The sequence below is a fragment of the Chionomys nivalis genome, chromosome 23 (genome assembly GCF_950005125.1).
Source record: "Chionomys nivalis chromosome 23, mChiNiv1.1, whole genome shotgun sequence".
Lineage (NCBI taxonomy): Eukaryota > Metazoa > Chordata > Mammalia > Rodentia > Cricetidae > Chionomys > Chionomys nivalis.
In genome coordinates, this window is record NC_080108.1 from 37,833,387 (window position 1) to 37,857,052 (window position 23,666).

The 23,666-nt window shown below is 40.1% G+C and overlaps 1 protein-coding gene across 1 annotated transcript; it reads left to right on the forward strand.

Annotated features, from left to right (window-relative positions):
* The first annotated feature begins 18,610 nt into the window (after positions 1–18,610).
* LOC130865112 (mas-related G-protein coupled receptor member X2-like) lies at positions 18,611–23,391 on the forward strand. The gene is made up of 3 exons (XM_057756001.1): positions 18,611–18,634; positions 19,699–19,724; positions 22,524–23,391. The coding sequence occupies exons 1-3, from the start codon at positions 18,611–18,613 to the stop codon at positions 23,389–23,391; spliced, it is 918 nt and encodes a 305-aa protein (XP_057611984.1).
* The last annotated feature ends 275 nt before the right edge of the window (positions 23,392–23,666 follow it).

Sequence of the window (23,666 nt, forward strand, 5' to 3'; positions counted from 1 at the left end):
ATTCTGTACTTAGTGTAGTCTGTTGGTTTGTGTTTCCCTGTAAGCTGAGCATTGAGGGATGCAGAATTTTAATTATAACTTTGCCAGTATTTCTATCTAGAGGCCTGCTGCCATTTTTATCTTCTATAAAATTTTTGTTGCCAAGGAAGACAGGATTACAGCTTTGTCTGAAAGATTGAGATGGTGTGATGTATTCTTGGTTATCAAAATATTTGTGTAGCATGGGGTTTTTAGATGGTGAATATTCACAATGTTTGGTCAGGCATGGTACATACTATATAATCTCTATTACCTAGATGTATGTATACATGCAGCATCCAGGACATATCAAGCTGAGCGGCATGTGACTTGGTGACAGTTCTAGGTTTCTTGTGTTTTGTTTCCTATAATGCAAGTGCTACAAAATAAATAAAAGCTTCTTTTCAAAGTTTAAAAAAGATGGAATGTACACAGAGAGCCTGGATTGTGCATATTGTTGTGTTTTCTTTGAATTTTTTGACTGCAGAGAGACATTGATACTGGGAACTGCTAAGCTAAACCAACGTATATGTTTTAAAGGTTTCTTGACTTCAAAATTTGAGTCTAAGGATATATTGCTTTGGAAAAGAGGTTCTTCTTTTGTTTCCACAGAGGATAAGGATCTGTGAATTCATTCCAGGCTAATGTGGTTTGATGGACCAAGAACACCTGAAAGGTCACCATGAATACCCCCCCAAAAATTATTTCACCCCACAAAAACCAGCGAACAATTTGGAGATAACTATACCCAAAATCCCTACATGATTGTTCATAAATGTTTGTTTACATTTAAAAGGGGATATACTAGTTTGCATTCCCACCAGCAATGGATGAGAGTGCCCCTTTCTCCACAACCTCTCCAGCAGAGGCTATCATTGGTGTTTTTGATTTTAGCCATTCTGACCGGTGTAAGATGGTATCTTAATGTTGTCTTGATTTGCATTTCCCTGATTGCTAAGGAAGTTGAGCATGATCTTAAGTGACTTTTGGCCATTTGAACTTCTTCTGTTGAAAAGTCTCTGTTCAGCTCAGTGCCCCATTTTATAATTGGATTGATTAACCTTTTACGGTCTAATTTCTTGAGTTCTTTGTATATTTTGGATATCAGACCTTTGTCAGTTGCGGGGTTGGTGAAGATCTTCTCCCAGTCAGTGGGTTGCCTTTCTGTCTTAGTGACAGTGTCCTTTGCTTTACAGAAGCTTCTCAGTCTCAGGAGGTCCCATTTATTCAATGATGTCCTTAGTGTTTGTGCTGCTGGGGTTGTACGTAGGAAGTGTTCTCCTGTGCCCATGTGTTGTAGAGTACTTCCCACTTTCTCTTCTATCAGATTCAGTGTGTTTGGACTGATATTGAGGTCTTTAATCCATTTGGACTTGAGTTTTGTGCATGGTGATATATATGGATCTATTTTCATTCTTCTACAGATTGACTTCCAGTTTTGCCAGCACAATTTGTTGAAGATGCTCTCTTTTTTCCATTGTATACTTTTAGCTCCTTTATCGAAAATCAGGTGTTCATAGGTTTGTGGGCTAAAGTCAGGGTCTTCTATTCTATTCCATTGGTCGACTTCTCTGTTTTTATGCCAGTACCAAGCCGTTTTCAGTACTGTAGCTCTGTAATAGAGTTTGAAGTCAGGGATGGTAATGCCTCCAGACGATCCTTTATTGTATAAGATTATTTTGGCTATCCTGGGTTTTTTGTTTTTCCATATAAAGTTGATTATTGTCTTCTCCAGATCTGTCTTTTATTTATTTATTAATAATTTCCACCTCCTCCCCTCCTCACATTTCCCTCTCACTCCCCCTCCCTCTCCAGTTCTAAGAGAAGTCAGGATGCCCTGCCCTGTGGGAAGTCCAAGGCCCTCCCCACTCCATCCAGGTCTAGGAAGGTGTGCATCCAAACAGACAAGGCTCCCAAAAAGCCAGTACATGCAGTAGAATCAAAACCCAGTGCCATTATCATTGGCTTCTTAGTCAGCCCTCATTGTCAGCCACATTCAGAGAGTCTGGTCTGATCACATGCCCGTTCAGTCCCAGTCCAGCTGGCCTTGGTGAGCTCCCATTAGATCAGTCACACTGTCTCAGTGGGTGGATGCACCCCTCGCGGTTCTGAGTTCCTTGATTGTGCTCTCTCTCCTTCTGCTCCTCCTTTGGATCGTGAGACTTCAGTCCAGTGCTCCAATGTTGGTCTCTGTCTCTGTCTTCTCATAGCAGCATTATTTGTAATAGCCAGAACCTGGAAACAACCTAGATGCCCTTCAATGGAAGAATGGATGAAGAAAGTATGGAATATATACATATTAGAGTACTACTCAGCAGTAAAAAACAATGACTTCTTGAATTTTGCATACAAATGGACGGAAATAGAAAACACTATCCTGAGTGAGGTAAGCCAGACCCAAAAAGAGGAACATGGGATGTACTCACTCATATTTGGTTTCTAGCCATAAATAAAGGACATTGAGACTATAAATCGTGACTCTAGAGAAGCTAAATAAGAAGGTGAACCCAAAGAAAAACATATAAGCATCCCCCTGAATATTAACCTTCATCAGGCGATGAAAGAAGACAGAGACAGAGACCAACATTGGAGCACTGGACTGAAGTCTCACGATCCAAAGGAGGAGCAGAAGGAGAGTGAGCACGAGCAAGGAACTCAGGACGGCGAGGGGTGCACCCACACACTGAGGCAATGGGGATGTTCTATCGGGAACTCACCAAGGCCAGCTGGCCGGGGACTGAAAAAGCATGGGACAAAACCGGTCTCGCTGAACATAATGGACAATGAGGACTACTGAGAACTGAAGAACAATGGCAATGGGTTCTTGATCCTATTGCATGTAATGGCTTTGTGGGAGCCCAGGTAGTTTGGATGCTCACCTTAATAGACCTGGATGGAGGTGGGTGGTCCTTTGACCTCCCACAGGGCAGAGAAACCTGCTGGCTCTTTGGGCTGAGGAGGAAGGAAGACTTGATTGGGGGAGGGGGAGGGAATGGGAGGTGGTGGCGGGGAAGAGGCAGAAATCTTTAATAATTAAATTAATTAATTAATAAAAAAATCAGCAAGAAAAAAAAAATAAAAGGGGATATACTATAGATATGAATGACTTGCATTGGTATGGATCTTGGCTTATTGATACAAATATAACATCAATTTATATTATATGTATATGTCTGCTCTTGATGAAGGTATTGTGTTTGTGCAGCTCATTTTAAAATGTAATGTATAATTAAGAAAAACAGGTTAATAGTCATCTATAATAGTCAAGCTTGTAGTCATGATAGTTAAGTTTTCTAGGTATAGAGAGATATATTTCAGTTAGATAGGCTTTCTTCACCTCTTTCAGAGACCTTCAGAATTTAAGATGTTTAAGATGCCATCATTTAAGATGTTTAAGAGTTTAAGATTTTTCATGACAATGAGACACATCTGCTCCTGGCAGCACCAATTACTTCAAAAAGAAAATAGGCATTGAAGAGGCTCCTTTTGGAGTTTACTAGCCATTTGGGGAAAGAACTGCTCTTTCTTGAACTGTTTGACTGAACATACAGGACCCACATAGAAATGGCTGCTAAAGTTACCTAAAGAAGGTAAGACAGTCCTTTGGGGTTCATGTATCATGAAGGAGTCTGCCAGACATTCTGCAGGACACATAAAAAAGTGACTGACAAACTGCCAATATAGGCAGAACTGTCTTTGAAATTTTTAGCTTCATGGAAAAGTCTGCTGGATATTATAGGCCTGTAGACTGAAGATGGATGCTTCAGTAGTACAGAAGAAATTTGCATGACTGTCCAGGCAGCAAGATGTCTCTGTCAATTCTAGAATTTTGAAAGTTGCTTACAATACACTTCCTGTTTACTTAGGTAATATTATATCCTTCTGCAGTCTTTGATGGAGTTGAAGTATAGTTATAATTATAGATATCCTTAATTTTGATAAAAGATAAACTATACATATAAATATATAAATATTGTAACTGTAATTCTTGCTTGATACCTGTTTTGTTATATGTAATTTTTTATGTTAAAGTTAAAAACCTTCCTTTTTATTTAAACAGAAAAGGGCAAATGGTGTAGGATGTCCTTCTGTATATGTGTTGCTTTTATTGGTTAATGAATAAAGAAGTGGCTTCTGGCCAATGGCTTAACAGAATATATCCAAGTTGTATACTACAGAATACAGTAGGTAGAGTCCAAGAGAAGCCATGGAGTCACTGCCAGAGACAGACACAAGCTGCCAGTTGGAACCATGGTGGTAGACCATGAGCCTCATGATACAATATAAAATAATGGAAGTAGGTTAATTTACGGTATAAGAGAAACCCAGAAATATGCTTAAACTACTGGCCAAGCAGTATTGCAAATAATATAGTTTCTGTATGACTATTTTAGGACTGAGCAGCTGGGAACAAACAAGCAGCCTCCCCAAACACTCTCTCATGCTTGTTATCTTAACATGTAAGCTCTTCTAGGCTATTTTTCCAGCACCACGATAGCCTGCTGCCATCCTCCATGCCATGATAGACTCACCCTCTGAACTGCATGTGAGCCCCTAATTAAATGCTTTCTTCTGTAAATTGTCTTGGTCATTGTGTTTTGTCATAGCAATAGAAAAGTAACTAAGACAATGACCAAAAGTAACTTGTGGTGGAAAGAGTATGTAACCTACACAGATTGTAGGTTACATACAGTTTATTCTCAGAGGAAACCAAACAGTGATATTTCTATAAAAAAAAAAACTTCAAGTTCAAACAAAATGCACTCATTTTACTTCCTGTTGTTTAGTGAACTGAAGCTTGGAAGGACTGATGTCAACTGCTTCTCCTTCCTCTGGCCTGGGATGAAATGAAAGCTTTTCCTGCGAGACAGTCAGCCATCAGTATGATGGAGCATGGCAGTTTCAATATGAAGTATCTCACGGGCTCTGCATTTGAACACATGGTTCCAGCTGGAGTGGCAGATGGAAAGGTTGTAGCATTTTCAGCAATTGGAGTCTTGTTGGCAGAGGTGGGTCTGATCTGGGATTCCCCTCTGTATACTCTGAATATGTTTTATTATCATTGGTTATTAAAGAAGCTTCTTTGGAGTCTTGTTGGCAGAGGTGGGTCTGATCTGGGATTCCCCTCTGTATACTCTGAATATGTTTTATTATCATTGGTTATTAAAGAAGCTTCTTTGGAGTCTTGTTGGCAGAGGTGGGTCTGATCTGGGATTCCCCTCTGTATACTCTGAATATGTTTTATTATCATTGGTTATTAAAGAAGCTTCTTTGGCCTATGGCAGGGCAGAATATAGGTATGTGGGAAAACTAAACTGAATGCAGGGAGAAAGAAGGTGAAGTCAGGTAGACACTATATAGCCGCTGAAGGAAAAGGACACCAGAAACTTACCAGTCAGTCACAGCATCGTGACAATACACAGATTAATCGAAATGGGTAAATTTAAGATGTAAGAGCTAGTTAGGAATACGCCTAAGCCATTGACCAAACAGTGTTGTAATGAATATGGTTTTGTTTGTGGGATTTTCAGATCTGGGTGGCCAGGAAACAAAAGTGCTGTCTCCGTTTACATGGGTCACTGCTGGGGTACCTGTATTCTTGTTCACTCTCTGCTTCCAAACTGTCAGGGCAATGCGATCAGCCAGTCTCCCACTTCTTCTGCATTGTTTCCCCTACCGTGGAGGGATAGAACCATTAAACCTCTAACCCAAAAAAGAAACCAGCTTGATTTCTGTACTCTCTGTGACTCAAGTATGTAGTGTCTTCTTCAGTAGGGTTTTAGCATCATGTTCTAGAGAGTGATCAAGTACATTGGCAATAACCTGCAGTGTTAGGGGGATGGTAGCCTATAGAACTCCACTGATCTGCAACTTCTATTATTTACAAGTAATGTGGATCAGTTAGGATGGGAAGGGAAAGTGATATGTGAGGCATGATACGCTTGTGCTTCAGTTACATATTCTTAAAACTAAAGCTGAAACTACAAGATGTTGCTACCAATGATGGGAGTTGGTCCTTAAAAGAGGGAAGAGAAATTATTTGATGACAACTAGACCTAAAAGGTTCGGATGGGAGAGGCTGAAATGAGTGTAATTGGGACAGATGCCAAGAAACATCTTAGTGGGCATATGGATTCAAATATCTCTGGTGTGTGACTTGTTCCCAGTATACATACTGGAAGTCACAAGGTCTACTAAAATGTTTTTATAAGCATCACCTGGGTCAGAAACATTTTCTCAGCTCCTGAAGGCAAATCCCAACTCAAGGAAGCAGATTCTAGAATCAATCTGTGAAAGGGTCTTCTTCAGCCTTGGTCAGTACTCCACCTCTAGATCTGAAAATGGAAGAAAGGTAAGAATATATTGCAAGAATTTTCAGAGAGTTACTCTCTTGGAGGTTTCTCTATGTCCATATCCCGGTGTTGCTACTACAAAATGCAGCATTTATGGTCTGGAGTTTCCTAATGGGAAGGCATGAGACAGCAGCTTTTTTGGAAGCAGAGAGATAACCTAGCTTAGTCAGATTTTTCTTCTTACTTTTCCCAAATCATTCATATTCATGTCTGTTATTTCTTTGAGGAGGAATGTTATCTGCATATTTTGTTTCCTAGGGCAAAACCCTGTACAACAGGTTCATTGTTTGTTGTTTCTAAAGGTCAATCTGCAATATTTGTATGATGCATTCTAGAAAACACAGATGGTTAGAATTTGGATAACTGAAGACTATCACAGGAATTGTTTATTTACAAAGACCACAGGTCTTAACGACAGAAGAAATGCATGGGGAATCATGATAAAGCAAGAGAGTGAAGGAAGTTGTCCATGTCCTAGCTCCAATAATCAGCAGAGGGAATTGGTACTAGAGATAGATAGATAGATAGATAGATAGATAGATAGATAGATAGATAGATAGATAGATAGATAGATAGATGGATGGATGGATGGATGGATGGATGGATGGATGGATGGATGGATGGATGGATGGATGGGTGGGTGGGTGGGTGGGTGGGTGGGTGGGTGGATGGATGGATGGATGGATGGATGGATGGATGGATGGATGGAGAGACCCCTAGTTATAGGTAAGCTGTAAGAGGGGATAATTAGATGCATGGAGAAGCACTATTGTTGACAAAACACAGAGACCAGGAGAGAGATTAAAAACAAAAATCCCAAATCCTGATGCTCTCCAGTGTCCTTGAAATGTCAACAATGGCCTCAAATACAAAGAAACTTAGAGAAAAGGACTGCTCTTAGGGGTCAGATAAGGCACTTCTGTAAGATATTAGAAAGCAAAGAGAAAGATGGAAGGAAAATCTTCCTCACTTGAAAGTCCTCTTCCACTATGAGGCTTCTAGATTTAATTGTCATCAGGTCATTTCTCCCCTCATCTCCACCAGAGTGATGTTGGTCTTGTTCGCATTTCTTTCTTCTAGGGATGCTGCTTTTGTGGAGGAATCACCCACACTGACTGAAAATAACATGAGATTAGACTGAAATTCATACAGGGAAACATGTTTCTTATAGGCTATACTGTGAGAGTGGCTACTCAAATACAGAAAGATAGAAGAATAACTTACGAAGAAAGTTGTTATGTGTGTGTTGGCAGCAGCACCAAGTCAAGCACAAAAGATACAGCACTGCTGGTCCTCAGATCTACAGGGGAAGCAGCAGGCTGTGGTGAACTCTGAGCCACATCATCATGTCAGTGTAGGGAAGATACACAGGGGAGCGTTTCCTATAACTGACACAGCCTTGTGGCAGCTATCCATTCATCTTTGAATCCTCAGTTTCCAGTAATTCTTTTGACATCAGGATCAAGAAAAAATGTGAACTGGGATCCATTTTAATTTAATATGAGGTAATTAGTTAAGAGAAAAATTAGAACCTTAGGCTTGCTACATTGTGGAGAAAGAAAAAAAACACGAACATCTGTTCTTCCTGCTGTCACCTACTGAGCACTGGGGTTACAGGTGAACACTACCATCGCCATTTTTATGCTGACTGTAGCTGATGTCAGCTCCACTCTCAGCCCCCTCCGATCACTTCTCTCCTGCTGTTACAGAAATTATCAGCTAGAGTTTTCATTCATCCACAGTTGTGACTGCTATCTTGTTTGTAGCATGGGTAAATCTCCTGAGCTCTTTCATTATTCGCTTCTAACAGACACACTTGTTGTGGTCTACAGAAGATTTGTTGAAGGTTGATCTTGTCCAGGGTAGATGGCTGGGTTTGTAAAGCAACTGTAGTGCAAGTATGAGAACCTGAATTCCAACCTCCAGAATAATCCAGGCCTGGAAAGTCATGGCCATCACTCCAGTGCTGTGGATGCAGAGACGGGAGGATCCCTGGAGTTTGCTGGTTTGTGGTTGAGTCTGTAAACTTTATATTTAGTGAGAATTCTTGTCTCAAAAAGTAGGGAAGTGATCTATTTGAAGAAAAACTTAACATCAGCTTGTAACTTGTAACTTCTTCGAAGAGAGAGAGAGAGAGAGAGAGAGAGAGAGAGAGAGAGAGAGAGAGAGAGAGAGAGAGAGAGAGAGAGAACACCAGTCTTTTGGATTGAAATTCAGACTGTCAGAGTTAGGTATAACTCATCCTTTGGTGCAACAATTCCATCCTCAGAAAACTAGCAAGGACAGTCATCACTTCACCAGAGGCTCTGTGGAATTCAAAGTGACAATATAGGAAAGATTTAAATAACTTTAAAGAACTGATGCATTCAGTCCACATATGAGCTTGTCCTGGTCTTCTAGCTCCAACTTCATGTCCACTACTACTCATATTTCAAGTGCACTTTCTTGCCTTCTCTTTAGACAATCAACACAGACACTTTGGCATCAGAGAAAACTCCCTATCTCTAGAAGAGTCTATGGAGAAAGCTTGTGTTATTAGGTTGTCCTTCTCATTTACTGCACTCCACTTAAAAGTCCTCCATTAGACATGCAGCAGCACTCAGAGCTCACCTTGACTTCCTTCCTCCTTCCTCTGCGGATCAGTCATCTCAGATGCACATCCCTTTGTCATTCTGTGCACCTAACTGCTCATCAGTACCTAACCAAAAAGTGTTGGGTTCTTATATCAATGTTCCCTCAATGGTCAACATCAGGTACTTGGGCATTCATCAATAATTCTGGATATAACCAGGGCTGTGTACAAACATTCAGGACAATAGAGAATTTCTTTATCATACTGTCTATCCCCATACTAATTTTTATTTTCTACAAAATCCATCATCTATCAGTATAAAGATCTGTATAAACATATTTATTCTGAAAGTTATAATAATATCAAGGTCTCATGGATCTGAAAATATTTGTATGTCATACAAACAAAACATGAGGATGTAAAAGGGTTTCTGTTTTCAATGTCTGGTGTCATGGGATGTTTCTAGTCTTCATATTTTTCAAGTAAAGAATTCTATTTCCTGCTAAAGGGGGCATGTGAGTTATTCATTTTCAGTTTGGATCTTTTCTTTCTCTTTATGTATTGCTTTTGTCAAGATTTAAGCACAATATTGAATAAAAGGGGGTAAAGGGATGAAAGTCTCACTTTTTGTTTGAAAATTTTTATTTTTCTGGAGTTGGCAAGCTGTAATATATTTCCTTCACTATGTTACCTTATCAAGTTCTATTATGAGTTTTTAAAGAATTTTCTATCCTAAGAAGGCATTCAATTTTGACAATATTTTTTCTGCATAATTTTTCAAGGTTGACTTTATTTATATGCAATACATATTCATGATTTTTTCATGTGTGTTGAATCATCTTTGTGTTTATAAAGGAAATCAACTTTAATACCATGTATAATATTTCTCAGCTTCTAATTTCTGCTGTTATTTTATCTGTTTCATATATGTAAACAATTTGTTGTGACCTTATTTACCCCTTATTAATTTTCTCATCCACCTCCACCTCCTGTTGACCCCACTATTCCTCTCAATTTTTCTTTCCTTTTTGTGGATAATTTTGAAAATGAACTGGTTGTTCAATCTTCATTATTTTATATGTCTACTGTGACTTTTGTTTGTTTGTATCTTCAATTTTACTTTTATTCCACTGTGATGCCATAAGTTATATAACATTTTAATTTGCTTTGTATTTGTTAATACTGTTGTATTAGATTTTCTATTTTCTTCTCAATTGTTGTGGCAAAACACCATGAGCAGGCAAGTTATAAGAGAAAGTGTTTAATTTGGTTTATGGTCCCAGAAGCTTAGATTTCATGATGGCAGAGCAAAGGCATGGTAACAAGAACAGCTGAGAGTTCACATCTTTGTTTGTAAGGTGGAGATAGAGGAGATGGAAATGTTGTAGCCTTCTGAAACCTCAAGGTACAATCTCAGTGACACTCCTTCTCCAACAAGGTCACACCTAAAATCTTTTCTGGTATATTCTTTAATTTCATTCTTCAAAGACTTAAAATTCTTGTCAAATAGGTCTTTCACTTCATTGGTCAGTGTTACCCCCAAGATATTTTATGTTATTTGTGGCTAATGTGGATGATGATGTTTCTCTGAATTCTTTCTCAGCCCCTTTTTAGTATTTGTGTATATATAGGAGGGTACTATTTTTTTTTAGTTGATCTTGTATCCTGCCACATTGCTAAAGATATTTCTCAGCTATAGGGGTTACCTGGTATAGATTTTGAGATCACTTTTGTACACTATCATATCATCTGCAAATAACAAAAGTTTGACTTCTTCCTTTCCAATTTGAATCCCCTTGATCTCCTTTTGTTGTCTTACTGTTATGCTAAAACTTCAAGAACTATGTTGAAGAGATATGGAGAGAGTGGACAGCCTTGTCTTGCTCCTGATTTTAGTGGAATTGCTTTGAATTTCTCTTCATTTAATTTGATATTGGCTGACAGCTTGCTGTATATTGTCTTTATTATGCTTAGATATGTTTCTTGTATCCCTGATCTCTCCAAGGCCATTATCATGAAGGGGTCTTGAATTTTGTCGAATGCTTTTCCAGAACCTAATGAGATGAGCATATGGGTTTTTTCTTTCCGTTTATTTATATGATGGGTTATATTGATAGATTTTTCAAATGTTGAACCATCCCTACATTTCTGGGATGAAGCTGACTTGATCATGATGGATGATTTTTTTTGACATGTTCTTGGAATCGGTTTGCCAGTATTTTATTGATTATTTTTGCATTTATGTTCATGAGTGAGTTTAGTATGTAATTCTCTTTCTTTGTTGAGTCTTTGTGTGGTTTTGGTATCAGGGTAACTAGCCTCATAAAAAGAGTTTGGCAATGTCCCGACTGTTTCTATTATGTGAAACACTTTGGAAAGTATAGGATTTAGCTCTTCTTGGAAGTTCTGGTAGAATTCTGCACTAAAACTATGCTGCCTTGGGATTTTTTTGGTTGGGAGGTTTTTGATGACAGCTTCTATTTCCTTACAGTTTATAGGTCTATTTAAATTGTTCATTTGGTCTTGATTTAATTTTAGTATATGGTATCTACCCAGAAAATTGTCCATTTCTTTTACATTTTCCAATTTTGTGAAGTACAGTATTTTTTTTTTTTTTGGTTTTTTGAGACAGGGTTTCTCTGTGGTTTTGGAGCCTGTCCTGGAATTAGCTCTTGTAGACCAGGTTGGTCTTGAACTCACAGAGATCCACCTGCCTCTGCCTCCCAAGTACTGGGATTAAAGACGTGCGCCCGGCTAAGTACAGTATTTTGAATTATGACCTAATGACTCTGAATTTCCTCAGTGCCTGTTGTTAGGTTCCCCTTGTAATTTCTGATATATTAATTTGGATGTTCTCTCTCTCTGCCTTTTGATTCGTTTTGATAAGGGTTTGTCTATCTTGTTGATTTTCTCAAAGAACCATCTCTTTGTCTCATTGATTCTTTCTATTATTTTTATTTCTATTTTATTGATTTCAGCCCTCGATTTGATTATTCCCTGATGGAGGAATTACTTTCATTTAATAAAGAAACTGCCTTGGCCCATTTATAGGCCAACCCTTAGGTGGGTGGAGTGAACAGACAGAATGCTGGGAGAAAGAAGCCGAGTCAGGAGTCGCCATGATTCTCCCACTCCAGACAGACGCAGGTTAAGATCTTTCCTGGTAAGCCAGCTCGTGGTACTACACAGAATATTAGAAATGGGTTAGATCAATATGTAAGAGCTAGCCAATAAGAGGCTGGAGCTAATGGGCCAGGCAGTGATTAAAAGAATACAGTTTCCGTGTAATTATTTCGGGGCATAAGCTAGCCATGCGGGCGGCTGGGTGCCGGGGACGCAGCCCTGCCGCTCATATTACAACAGAGTGGCACCCAACGTGCTAATGAACTCCACGTAAAACCTGAGAGGGCTTAAAAAGAACATAGAGAGAATTTAAGACAGCTTTTTGCTGTTTGTGGGTTGCGTGCGGCAAAGAAATTGTCCTGACTCAGCAACAGGAAAAAACTGGCTGTTTTAAAATGCTGGCTTTCTGGGCTGTGCCGCCATTGAGATCTCTGTCTGGCTCCTGCGGGAGACAGAGCTTTTGAATGGATCATTTGGAGTAAAGTGCTACGATTTGTTTGATGGCAACTAGACTCGCTGTGTGCCTAAAAGGAAGTCATTTTGTGCTGCGGCTCAGAGGCACAAGCAGCTCCACCATGCTACTGGTGCAATGTGCAAGGATCAGAGGCACGAGCGGCTCTGCCATGTTGGACTGGGCGGGGCAAGCAGGCAGTACCTGTTTTTGACCTAGGAATGTCACAGCTTAGATTCTTAAGGGCTTAGTAATTTAAAAGTGCAAAACAAAGTGCTCCTGGATAGTAAAAAAATTACAGATTCACAATGGAACAGATTCAGACACTGTTGGATGAATATACGTAGGCTTGAGAGAGAGAGAAAAAATATATAAAGAATAAAGTTAATGTCTTAAAAAAAGGGTAAAGTCTTTAAAGAGACAGAGTACAGATAGTTATAGATTAAAAGAAATAAAGAGCCGGGCGGTGGTGGCGCACGCCTTTAATCCCAGCACTCGGGAGGCAGAGACAGGCGGATCTCTGTGAGTTCGAGACCAGCCTGGTCTACATAGCTAGTTCCAGGACAGGCTCCAAAACCACAGAGAAACCCTGTCTCAAAAAAACCAAAAAAAAAAAAAAGAAATAAAGAAAAATAAGCCACGTAAAAATGGAAAATTCACAGAGAGTCTGGATTCTTTGTATTATTGTGTTTTCTTTAAAATTTTTGACTGTAAAGGAGCTAACTGCAGAGAGACATTTCATTATATGGGCTGCCAAGCTAAACCAGAATGGATATAAGGGTATTATGATTTCAGAATATGGGTCTAAGGATATGATGCTTTGGAGAGGGTCTTCTTTTGTTTTCACAGAGAATGAGACTCTGTGGATTGCGTCTATCCCGATATGGTATGATAGACCACGCCCTCCTGAAAGGTTGCTGTGAACACCTTCAGAAAATTACTTCACTCTACTGCCGACTGAGATGACCCTGACACACAGGTTACACCATGAAAGATCTGAATACAGCGTCCCCATTCAGCAGGAAGCAGTTTGGAGAGAAAAAACTGCGCCCATATTCCCAAATATTGTTTATAAATGTTCTTTTACATTTAAAGGGGGATATGATATAGATATGAATAATTTGCATTGGTGTGGATTTTAAGGTCAATTTTGTTATATGTATATGTATTTCTGATATTAATTAAGGTATTGTGTCGTTCATTTAAAAATGTAACGTATATAGGTTGTTAATGGATAATCATCAATAATAGTCAAGCTTGTAGTCATGTTATTTAGATTTTCTAGATGTGCATAGATATATTTCAGATAGGCATTCTTCATATCTTTCAAAGGCTACAGAATATGGCATTTAAGTGTTTTAATAACTTAGGGCTTTTCATGACAATGAGACACGTCTGCTCCTGGCAGTACCAATCTACTTCAAGAGGAAGATGGGCATTGAAGAGGCTCCTTATGGAGTTTGATAGCCATTTGGGCAAGAAACTGCTCTTGCCTGGACTGTTGCATAAACTGGACACAGAGAACCCGCAGAAAAAGGACTGCTGAACTTGCCTAAAGGTGAGATGGATTTTCGGGGTTCCTGACTCATGAAAGAGTCTGCAAGACATTCTGCAGGACACAGCAAAAAGTGACTGAACTGTCTTTGAAATTTCCTGCTTGATGAAAATGTCTGCTGGATACTATGGGCCTGAAGGCTGAAGATGGATGCCCCAACAGTACAAAAGAACTTTGGGTGACTGTCCAGGCAGCGAGATGACTCTGTCATTTCTAGAGTTTTGGATTTCTTGTTTACTTAGGTAATATTATATCCTTCTGGAGTCTTTGATGGAGTTGAAGAATGGATAGATAGTTATAGTTTTCCTTAGTTATGGTAAGAGATAAAATAGATATAAATATTGTAACTGTAATTCTTGCTTGATAACCATTTTGTTATATGTAATTTTACTATGTTAAAGTTAAAGCCTTTCTTTTTGTTTAAACAAAAAAAGGGGAAATGATGGAGGAATTACTTTCATTTAATAAAGAAACTGCTTTGGCCCATTTATAGGCCAACCCTTAGGTGGGTGGAGTGAACAGACAGAATGCTGGGAGAAAGAAGCCGAGTCAGGAGTCGCCATGATTCTCCCACTCCAGACAGACGCAGGTTAAGATCTTTCCTGGTAAGCCAGCTCGTGGTACTACACAGAATATTAGAAATGGGTTAGATCAATATGTAAGAGCTAGCCAATAAGAGGCTGGAGCTAATGGGCCAGGCAGTGATTAAAAGAATACAGTTTCCGTGTAATTATTTCGGGGCATAAGCTAGCCATGCGGGCGGCTGGGTGCCGGGGACGCAGCCCTGCCGCTCATATTACAACAATTCCCTGTCCTCTACTCCTCTTGGGTGAGTCTGCTTCTTTTTGTTCTAGAGTTTTCAGGAGTGCTGTTAATTCACTAATGTGAGATTTCTCTACTCTCTTTATGTCGGCACCTATGCTATGAGCTTTCCTCTTAGCACTGTTCTCATAGTGTCTCATAGGCTTTGTTACGTTGTGCCTTCATTTTCATTGAATTATAGGAAGTCTTTAATTTTTTCTCTATTTCTTCCTTGACCCAGGGGTAGCTCAATAGTTCTCTGTTCAATTTCCATGAATTTGTAGGCTTTCTGAAAGTAGTGTTGTTGTTAAATTCTAACTTTAAACCATGGTGATCTGACAAGATATAGGAGGTTACTCTAATTTTTTTTGTATCTGTGGGTGTTTGCATTTTTACCGAGAATGTAATCAATTTTAGAGAAGGTTCCATGAGGTGCTGAGAAGTTATATTCTTTTGTGTTTGGGTGGAATGTTCTATAGATGTCTGTTAAATCCATTTGAGTCATGACATCTGTTAGTTCTCTTATTTCTCTGTTAAGTTTCTGTCTGGTTGACCTGCCCACTAGCGAGAGTGGAGTATTGAAGTCTCCTACTATTAATGTGTGGGGTTTGATGTGCGCTTTAAGCTTTAGTAATGTTTCTTTTACATATGTGGGTGCTCTTGTGTTAGTGGTATAGATGTTTATGGTTGATACTTCTTCTTGATGATTTGTTCCTGTTATGAGTATAAAATGTCCTTCTCCATCTCTTTTGATTGATTTTAGTTTGAAATCAATTTTGTTAGACATTAGAATAGCTACACCCACTTGTTTCTTAGGTTCATTTGATTAGAAAAACTTTTCCTAACCCTTTACTCTGAGATAATATCTGTCTTTGAGGTTTAGGTGTATTTCTTGTATACAGCAGAAGGCTGAATCCTGTTTTCATAGTTATTTTCATAGCCTCTGTTTTTATACATAAATTGAGTTCATTGATATTAAGAGATATTAATGACCAGTGATTATTAATTCCTGTTATTTTCAGTGGTAGTGGTTTCTGTTTCCCTTTTGGGGGTTTTGCTTGTAGAAGGCTGTTTCCTGTATTTTTGTGGGTGCAGTTAGCTTCCTTGGGTTGGAGTTTTTCTTCTAGTACTTTCCGTAGAGCTAAGTTTGTGGATATGCATTGTTTAAATCTGATTTTGCCACATAATATCTTATTTTCCTCATTGACGGTGATTGAAAGCTTTGGGTATAGCAGTATGGGCTTACATCCATGCCTTCTTAGTGTCTGTAGCACATCTGCCCAGGACCTTCTTGCTTTCATGGTTTCCATTAAAAAGTTGGGTGTAATTCTGATAGGTCTACCTTTATATGTTACTTGCCCTTTTTCCTTTGCAGCTCTTAATATCTTTCTTTATTCTGCATGTTTTGCATTTTGATTATAATGCTGAGGGGACTTTTTAAATCCAGTCTATTTGGTGTTCTATATGCTTCTTATACCTTCATAGGGATATCTTTCTTTACGTTGGGAAAGATTTCTTCTATGATTTTGTTGAATATATTTTCTGTGCCTTTGAGCTGGAGTTCCTTTCCTTCTTCTACCCCTCTTATTTTTAGGTTTGGTCTTTTCATGGTATTCCAGATTTCCTGGATGTTTTGTGTTAAGAATTTGTAGGATTTAATGTTTTCTTTGACCAATGAATCAATTTTCTCTATAGTATCTTCAACACCTAAGAGTCTCTCTTCCATCTCTTTTATTCTGTTGGTTATACTTGCCTCTGTAGTTCCTCTTCATTTACCCAGATATTCCTTATCCAGAATTCCTTTGGTTTGTGTTTTATTTATTGCCTGTATTTCAGTCTTCAAGTCCGGAACTATTTGCTTCGCCTATTCTATTGTTTTTTTTTTCTTGGTTTTCTTTGAGGGATTTATTAATTTCTTCCAATTTTTTAATTCTCTTTTTCTCCATTTCTTTAAGGGAGTTTTTCATTTCCTCTTTAAAACTGTCCATCATCTTCATAAAGTTATGTTTTTTTCTGCTTCTTTCAAATTAGAATTATCAAGTCTTCCTGTTGTGTGACCACTGGGTTCTGGTGTTACCATGTTGCTGGATGAATTCTTGCATTGGTGCCTACCCATCTCTTGCTTCAATTGATGCTGGCAGTGTTTTTGCATCTTGGTCCAATCCTTGCAGTGGCTGTCTTAGTCTTTGGGAATTGCTCTTGACATGCTCTGTACTGTCAATGTCTGTGTCTCAGCGAGTCACTGAGGTCTCTCTTAGCCTTCTCTCTTGGTCTCTCCTAGTTCACTCTCTTGGTCCACTCTGTGCAGTCACAGCTTGTGCTTTAGAGTTCTTCCCTTGGTCCTCCCTCTTGGTCCTCTCGGCAAGAAACTTTTCTGTTAACTGACTAGATAAGCTGAGGAAGGTGGGGAAAAGGCCCAGGGTTTTGACCCACTATGGAGGTCCTAGAGTGTGGGGTGTCCTGCTAATTGGCTGTTCACTTACCTCTCGGCCCTCTCTGTATTGTAGCAAGCTGTGTTTCAGAATTCCACCGAGGTTGCAGGAAGATGGGAATGTTTGGGGGCAGAATGAAGCTAATAACTTCCAGGATCCAGTGGATGGGGGTGGGTATTGGGGCAGCCTACCTGCAGGAAACTGTTCTGCTGGCTGGATAGAGAAGCCAATGCCGTTGGGGGAGGGCCCCGGGGTTTTACCCCACTATGGAGGTCCTAGAGAGTCGGATGTCCTGATGGGTGGCTGCTCACTTACCTCTTGGTCCTCTCTGTATTGTAGCAAGTTGTTTTTCAGAGTTCCACAGAGATTGCAGGAGTATAGGCAAGTTTGGGGGCAGGATGCAGCTAGTAGCTTGCTGGGTCTTGTGGATGGGAATGGGTTTGGGGGCAGCCTACCTACAGGAAACTCTCCCCAGCATTCTTTAATTCAGACAAATATTCTTGCTATGACCTCACCATATCCAAGATTACAGGAGTGAGTTAAAAATTCCTGTCTATCTTTTTTTCAACTGTAATCTAAAGCTAATGATTTCTCAACTTCAAAATCTTCAGCTCTCTTCTGCCTGATCTCATCTGCTAGATAAGCTTCCCCTTGGGTATTATATTGACTCAATGAGTTTGTTCTTCCCATGATTTTCATCCTTCACAAACTCTCTCTCAGATGTGAATCTATCAATTAAAGCTTATATAAATTTGTCACTAACTCTGTTTACTTCTTTGAAATCATTCATGATTTTAAAATTTAGACTTCTGAGTTCATTGTCTGGTTTTACATGAGTCTTATACCTCTGGATTTATTATTGAAGTGATATTAACCTTTGGCAGAGTCATATTGCTTGTTCTTTGAATTTTTTTTTGTTTCTTGATCACAATTTGTGCCCCTTTGTGTTCTTTGAAATTTTTTTGTTTCTGGATCACAATTTGTGCCCCTTTGTGTTGGATAACACTTAGGTGAGTGAATAGCCTTTGTTCAAGATCCCAATGCCCAGTAACACTCAAAGGGAGAAAGAAGACCAACTCAACACAAAAACCAACCTAATATTTTCATGAGAAAGAAAAGAAGAGCAGTTTAAAACAACTGCACTCCTAATACTAACAAAGATATGATAATATAGGAAAACGGGGAAGTTCAGGTTAATTAAGAAAGTACTGCAAAGCAGTTGTGTGCCTTGTGGTAAAGAGAGAAGCAGCAAGATTGGAAGGAGAGAAGTGCATGGGATGAGGTTAGATGTTGCAAAGAGGAATGATGATCATGAAGAGCATAACCCAGGTACGGAGGTACAGAAAAGCACAACAATAAATGTTGACAATAGTCCTTCATTGTTGGTAAGCTGAAGAGTGGATGCTTTATTGCTCTTCTCAGGCTTCTGCTTCTGAAGCTCAGTAGGTTTGAACAGTTGGGTTCTGATCCTTTTTCATTGTCAGCTCTCGACAGCCCAAGCCAGGATCAGCTGTATTGGGCCTAAGCTGTACCTTACATCATTCCCAGCCACTGTGGGAGAGCTAACACAGGGAACTTTGCTAATCTGAGTTCTCATGATGATCTCTCTGATCTCTGTTCCAGTGAAAAATCATCAGGTACAGGAATAGTCCTCATTCAAATCCCACTGGCCAGTGTGGTAATGGGAAGTGAAATACCAGGGCATATGTGCTTTCTCAGAATTCCTCTGTGACTCTCAGAAGGGGTGAGAAGAATCTATCAAAAATATATGGACAAGTGAGAGTGAGGTAAAACACTAAGTGATCCTGCCTGCTTCAACCATGCTGATATTGGTTTATGGGCCTGCTTGTATCTACATACATCTTCACTGATTTTCCTAGAGGATGGCATGGTATTCTAAGACCAGGTGCTTTCTATTCCCTTTTTTGTCTAGCCCACACATCCTATCCCATTGGCCTGTGCTGTTTTATCTACACAAAACCTCAGCTAGCTCTCAGTACACACATTGAATTTATCAAATGTCTAACCTCGTGTCTGAAATGCTTCTGGCTCACAGATACAACTATATATTGGACATTTCTGGGTTGCAGAATGATAATAGCTGTCATTATTCATCTCTGTAGCTTAAGAAATTCTTCAAAATCACTAGAGTTTTCCCCTGAAGAAATTATTAGTGATTATAATTTCTTCATACTTGATGTGTTTCTTGGTATTGAACTTGTTTTAAAACATTTGTATAATGATTACTTTAAATTTTCAGCTACATTTGAGCTCTTGATTCATTCATTAATTCATTTATCTGTTATATTTATTTTTTTCTTTTTATTGAAAATAGATTCCTTTCTCTTACAATGCATCCTGACCACAGTTTCCCTTCCCTCTGCTCCTCTCAGCTCTCACTAATCCCTCTTTCCCTCATATTCACTCCCCCTCCATTTCCTCTTTAGAAAATAACAGACCTCCAATAAAGACATCCAAATAGGACAAAACAAAATACAATAAAACAAGACAAAAACCCTCCTATCGTGGCTGGACAAGGCAATCCAATAGGAGAAAGAGTCCCCAATACAGGTAAAAGAGTCAGAGATACACCTGCTCCTACAGTTAGGACTCACAAAAACACCAAACATTCAGAGCACATGTGCAGAGGACCTGGTGCAGACCTATTCAGGGCCCACACTTGCTGCTTCAGTTTCTGTGAGCTCATGTTAGCCTTGCTGAGTTGATTTGATGGTTCAAGTTCTCCCAATGTCTTCCATTCCAATTGACTCCTGAAATCTTTTTTTTTTTTTTTTATTATATTTTTTTTTATTCTTTTTTAATTAAAATTTCCAACTGCTCCCCGTTTCCCATTTCCCTCCCCTCCTCCCACACATTGCCCCCTCCCCCCTCTCCCCTCCCCTATCCCCACTCCTCTTCTCCTCCCCCCAGTCCATTCCCCCTCCCTCTCGCTACTGAAGAGCAGTCCAAATTCCCTGCCCTACAGGAAGACCAAGGTCCTCCCACTTCCATCCAGGCCCAGGAAGGTGAGCATCAAAACAGGCTAAGCTCCCACAAAGCCAGTTCATGTATTAGGATCGAAACCTAGTGCCATTGTCCTTGGCTTCTCATCAGCCTTCATTGTCCGCCATGTTCAGAGAGTCCAGTTTCAACCCATGCTTATTCAGTCCCAGTCCAGCTGGCCTTGGAGAGCTCCCAATAGATCAGTTCCACTGTCACTGTGGGTGGGTGCACGCCTCGTGGTCCTGATTTCCTTGCTCATGTTCTCCCTCCTTCTGCTCTTCATTTGGACCTTAAGAGCTCAGACGGTTGATCCAAACTGTTCTCTTCTCTGCAGTTCTAAAATCTCCTAGTAGAAGGAACCAGTAGAGACTTTCTATTTGGACTCTTTCTCTGTATATTGCTTGGTTGTGTGACTCTGCATCTCTCCAATCTGCTACTGGAAAAACAATATCTTATGATGACCGGACAAGGTATCAGTCTATGAGTATAGCAAAATATGATTAGGAGTCATTTTACTGATTTTTTTTCTATCGTGTTTGGTTCTACCTCAGGTCTCTGGACTATCCCAGTCTCTAGTTCCTTGCCATCCAGGAAGTGTAGGCTATGAGTTCCCTCTCATGGCATGGGTCTCAAGTTAAATCCAAACTTGGTTGGCCACTCCCACAAGTTCTGGGTCTCCATTGCCCCATCACTTCTTGCAGACAGAACCAATTGTAGGTTCAGGGTTTTGCGGCAGAGCTGGTATCCAGGATTCATGTTCTGTAAGCTGCAAAGTACCTTTCACACCAGAGAGATGATAACATAGGGGTGAAGTCTCCATGTATGCACCAACTAGACCTCTCTACATTCAAAGAGCTGTGTTGATGTTATCCTTGGCAATAGAGCCCTACTGTCAGTTTTCAGAGAATGACCTGTCCTACACCTAAGGTGTTTAGGGATTTCCATCAGATCTCCATGGCCAACAATTAAACTGGATGCAACCCAGTCCCACCATGACTAGAATCCTTGCCTGGCTATAAAAGATAACCAGTTAAGATTCCATGTCTTTCATTACTAGGAGTTCTCATCAGGCTCATCTTCAGAGCTTCCATGAAGTTTTTATTGCAACAAGTTTCCACAACACCACCAAATGCCTGCAACTACAGATGTCTCTCCCAGCATTCTCTCCTTCCATCCCTTCCACACCCAACCTAATCCCTACTGCTCTCTTCCACAACTGTCCTCAGTCTACCACCAAAACTCTATTTTATTTCCCTTATCATGGGGTTCCATGCATCCTCCTAGAGCCCTCCTCTTTGCCCAACTTCTCTGAGACTGGGAATTGTAGCCTGGTTATGGTTTACTTAACAGCTAATGTTGAGTTAATTTGCCTGAAAACTTCATGATGTCATGTTTTAGCAGTTGTGTGATCCAATACATTCAGGGCTGTTGCCCACTTAATCCTTCATTTGTTACATTTCTTAACTGCCCACTGTGGCCTCTGTAGAGAGGCAGACACTTGTGATATAGTAACAGACAACAGAAAAGTCTTCCTGTCCTTCAAGGCCTCTCTGCTTTCTAGTTTCAAAAATGTGAAATGGTGACCAGCTCTTCTAGCCCAATAACTCTGGCTGGTCCCACAGAGGTCATAGTAACCAGCCCATTCCCTTCTTGACTCTCATACTTGATTCCATTTTTCCCCATTGGAAGACCTCTCTCCCAGTGACTAAAGGCAGCTATTGTTCATGCTGGGACTTCTATACTTCTCACCTGAGGAAAAACCTCAGCCTCAGGACAGAAGGCAAATTGTGCTCAAAGCCCTGTCTCGTTCTGATACAGCATAGGATGCTGAGTGGCTGTACTGGAGCAATCAGCGACTCCAGCGTGGGTAGATGACCTGGCTTGCAGGTGTAGTCCAATTCAATGAAAATGTCATTTGGAAGTAGTTGCTAAAATTTAAGATTTGACAAATGTCTGTAAACCTGTTTCCTCCTCCTCATGAACCAGGGTCAGTCATTCCCACAGAGCAGAGTTAACCTGAAAACCAGAAAGTATACAGCAAATGTTTATGTTTTGTTTTTCATTTTAGGGACAATATTGGAGAATTCCTAAGCATGGGTTCAGCCACCCCAGCTACCAACTGGACTAACAACACAGCAGTGAATGAAAGTGTCTACAATCAATATTTAAACTGTTCTACATATGGTACAATGTTCTACACACTGAATATTCTTACTGTCATCGTTTCCCTGGTTGGGCTGGTTGGAAATGCCATAGTGCTTTTCCTTCTTGGCTTCTGCATGCACAGGAATACCTTCTCTGTCTACATCCTCAACCTCGCTGGGGCTGACTTCCTCTTCCTCTGCTTTGAGACTTTATATTCCCTGGAGAAGCATTTTGATGTTCATGGCATCTACATTGGAATCCCCATCTCTTTGAATATTTTGCTCAATTTTGCTTACCTTGCAGGTCTGAGCATGCTCACTGCCATTAGTGCTGAGCGTTGTCTCTCTGTTGTGTGTCCCATCTGGTATCGTTGCAGACGCCCAAGACATACATCACCTGTCATGTGTGCCCTGCTCTGGGCCTTGTCCCTACTGTTGAGCCTCCTGGAAGGGAAGGCATGTGGCGGGCTTTATGGTTTTGATTATGGTTGGTGTATGAAACTAGATTTCATCACTTTTGCTTGGTTAATTGTGTTAATTGTAGTCCTCTTAGGATCAACCCTGACTCTGCTCATCAGAATTTTCTGTGACTCAAGACGGATACCAGTGACCAGGCTGTATGTAACCATTGCCTTCACAGTGCTGGTCTTCCTGCTCTTTGGCTTGTCCTATGGGATTTACTGGTTTTTCTTATTTTGGACTGGGGTAGTTTTCATCTGCAATGTTTTTGAAATGTCATCATTTTTATCCTGTGTTAACAGCTGTGCCAATCCCATCATTTACTTCCTTGTTGGCTCCATTAGGCATCACAGGTTACAACAGCAGACTCTGAAGATGCGTCTGCAGAGAGCCATTCAGGACACCCCTGAGGAGGAAGTTGGAGTGAGGGGCTCTTCAGGAGAGCCTGAAGAGCAGGAAACAGTCTTGTGCAGCAGTTGAGAGTTGCTTTGCTCATACAGAAGTGGGGATGAGAGACAACTTTGTTTTTATCCATATGGGCAATTTTGATAACATTTTCAATTGAATACCTTACATTATATATGTTGAAAAGAACAATTATTCTTGTGAAATTTGAATGAGACAGGACTATTCAATCAGGTACTGCCTGCAGCATCCCTGAAGTTGCAGCTCAGGGCCAGAATAGCTCCCACTGTGGAGAATCACAACCCCTCGGGGGAAGTCTTAAGGCCATGAAGGAAAGGTCAATTTGATAT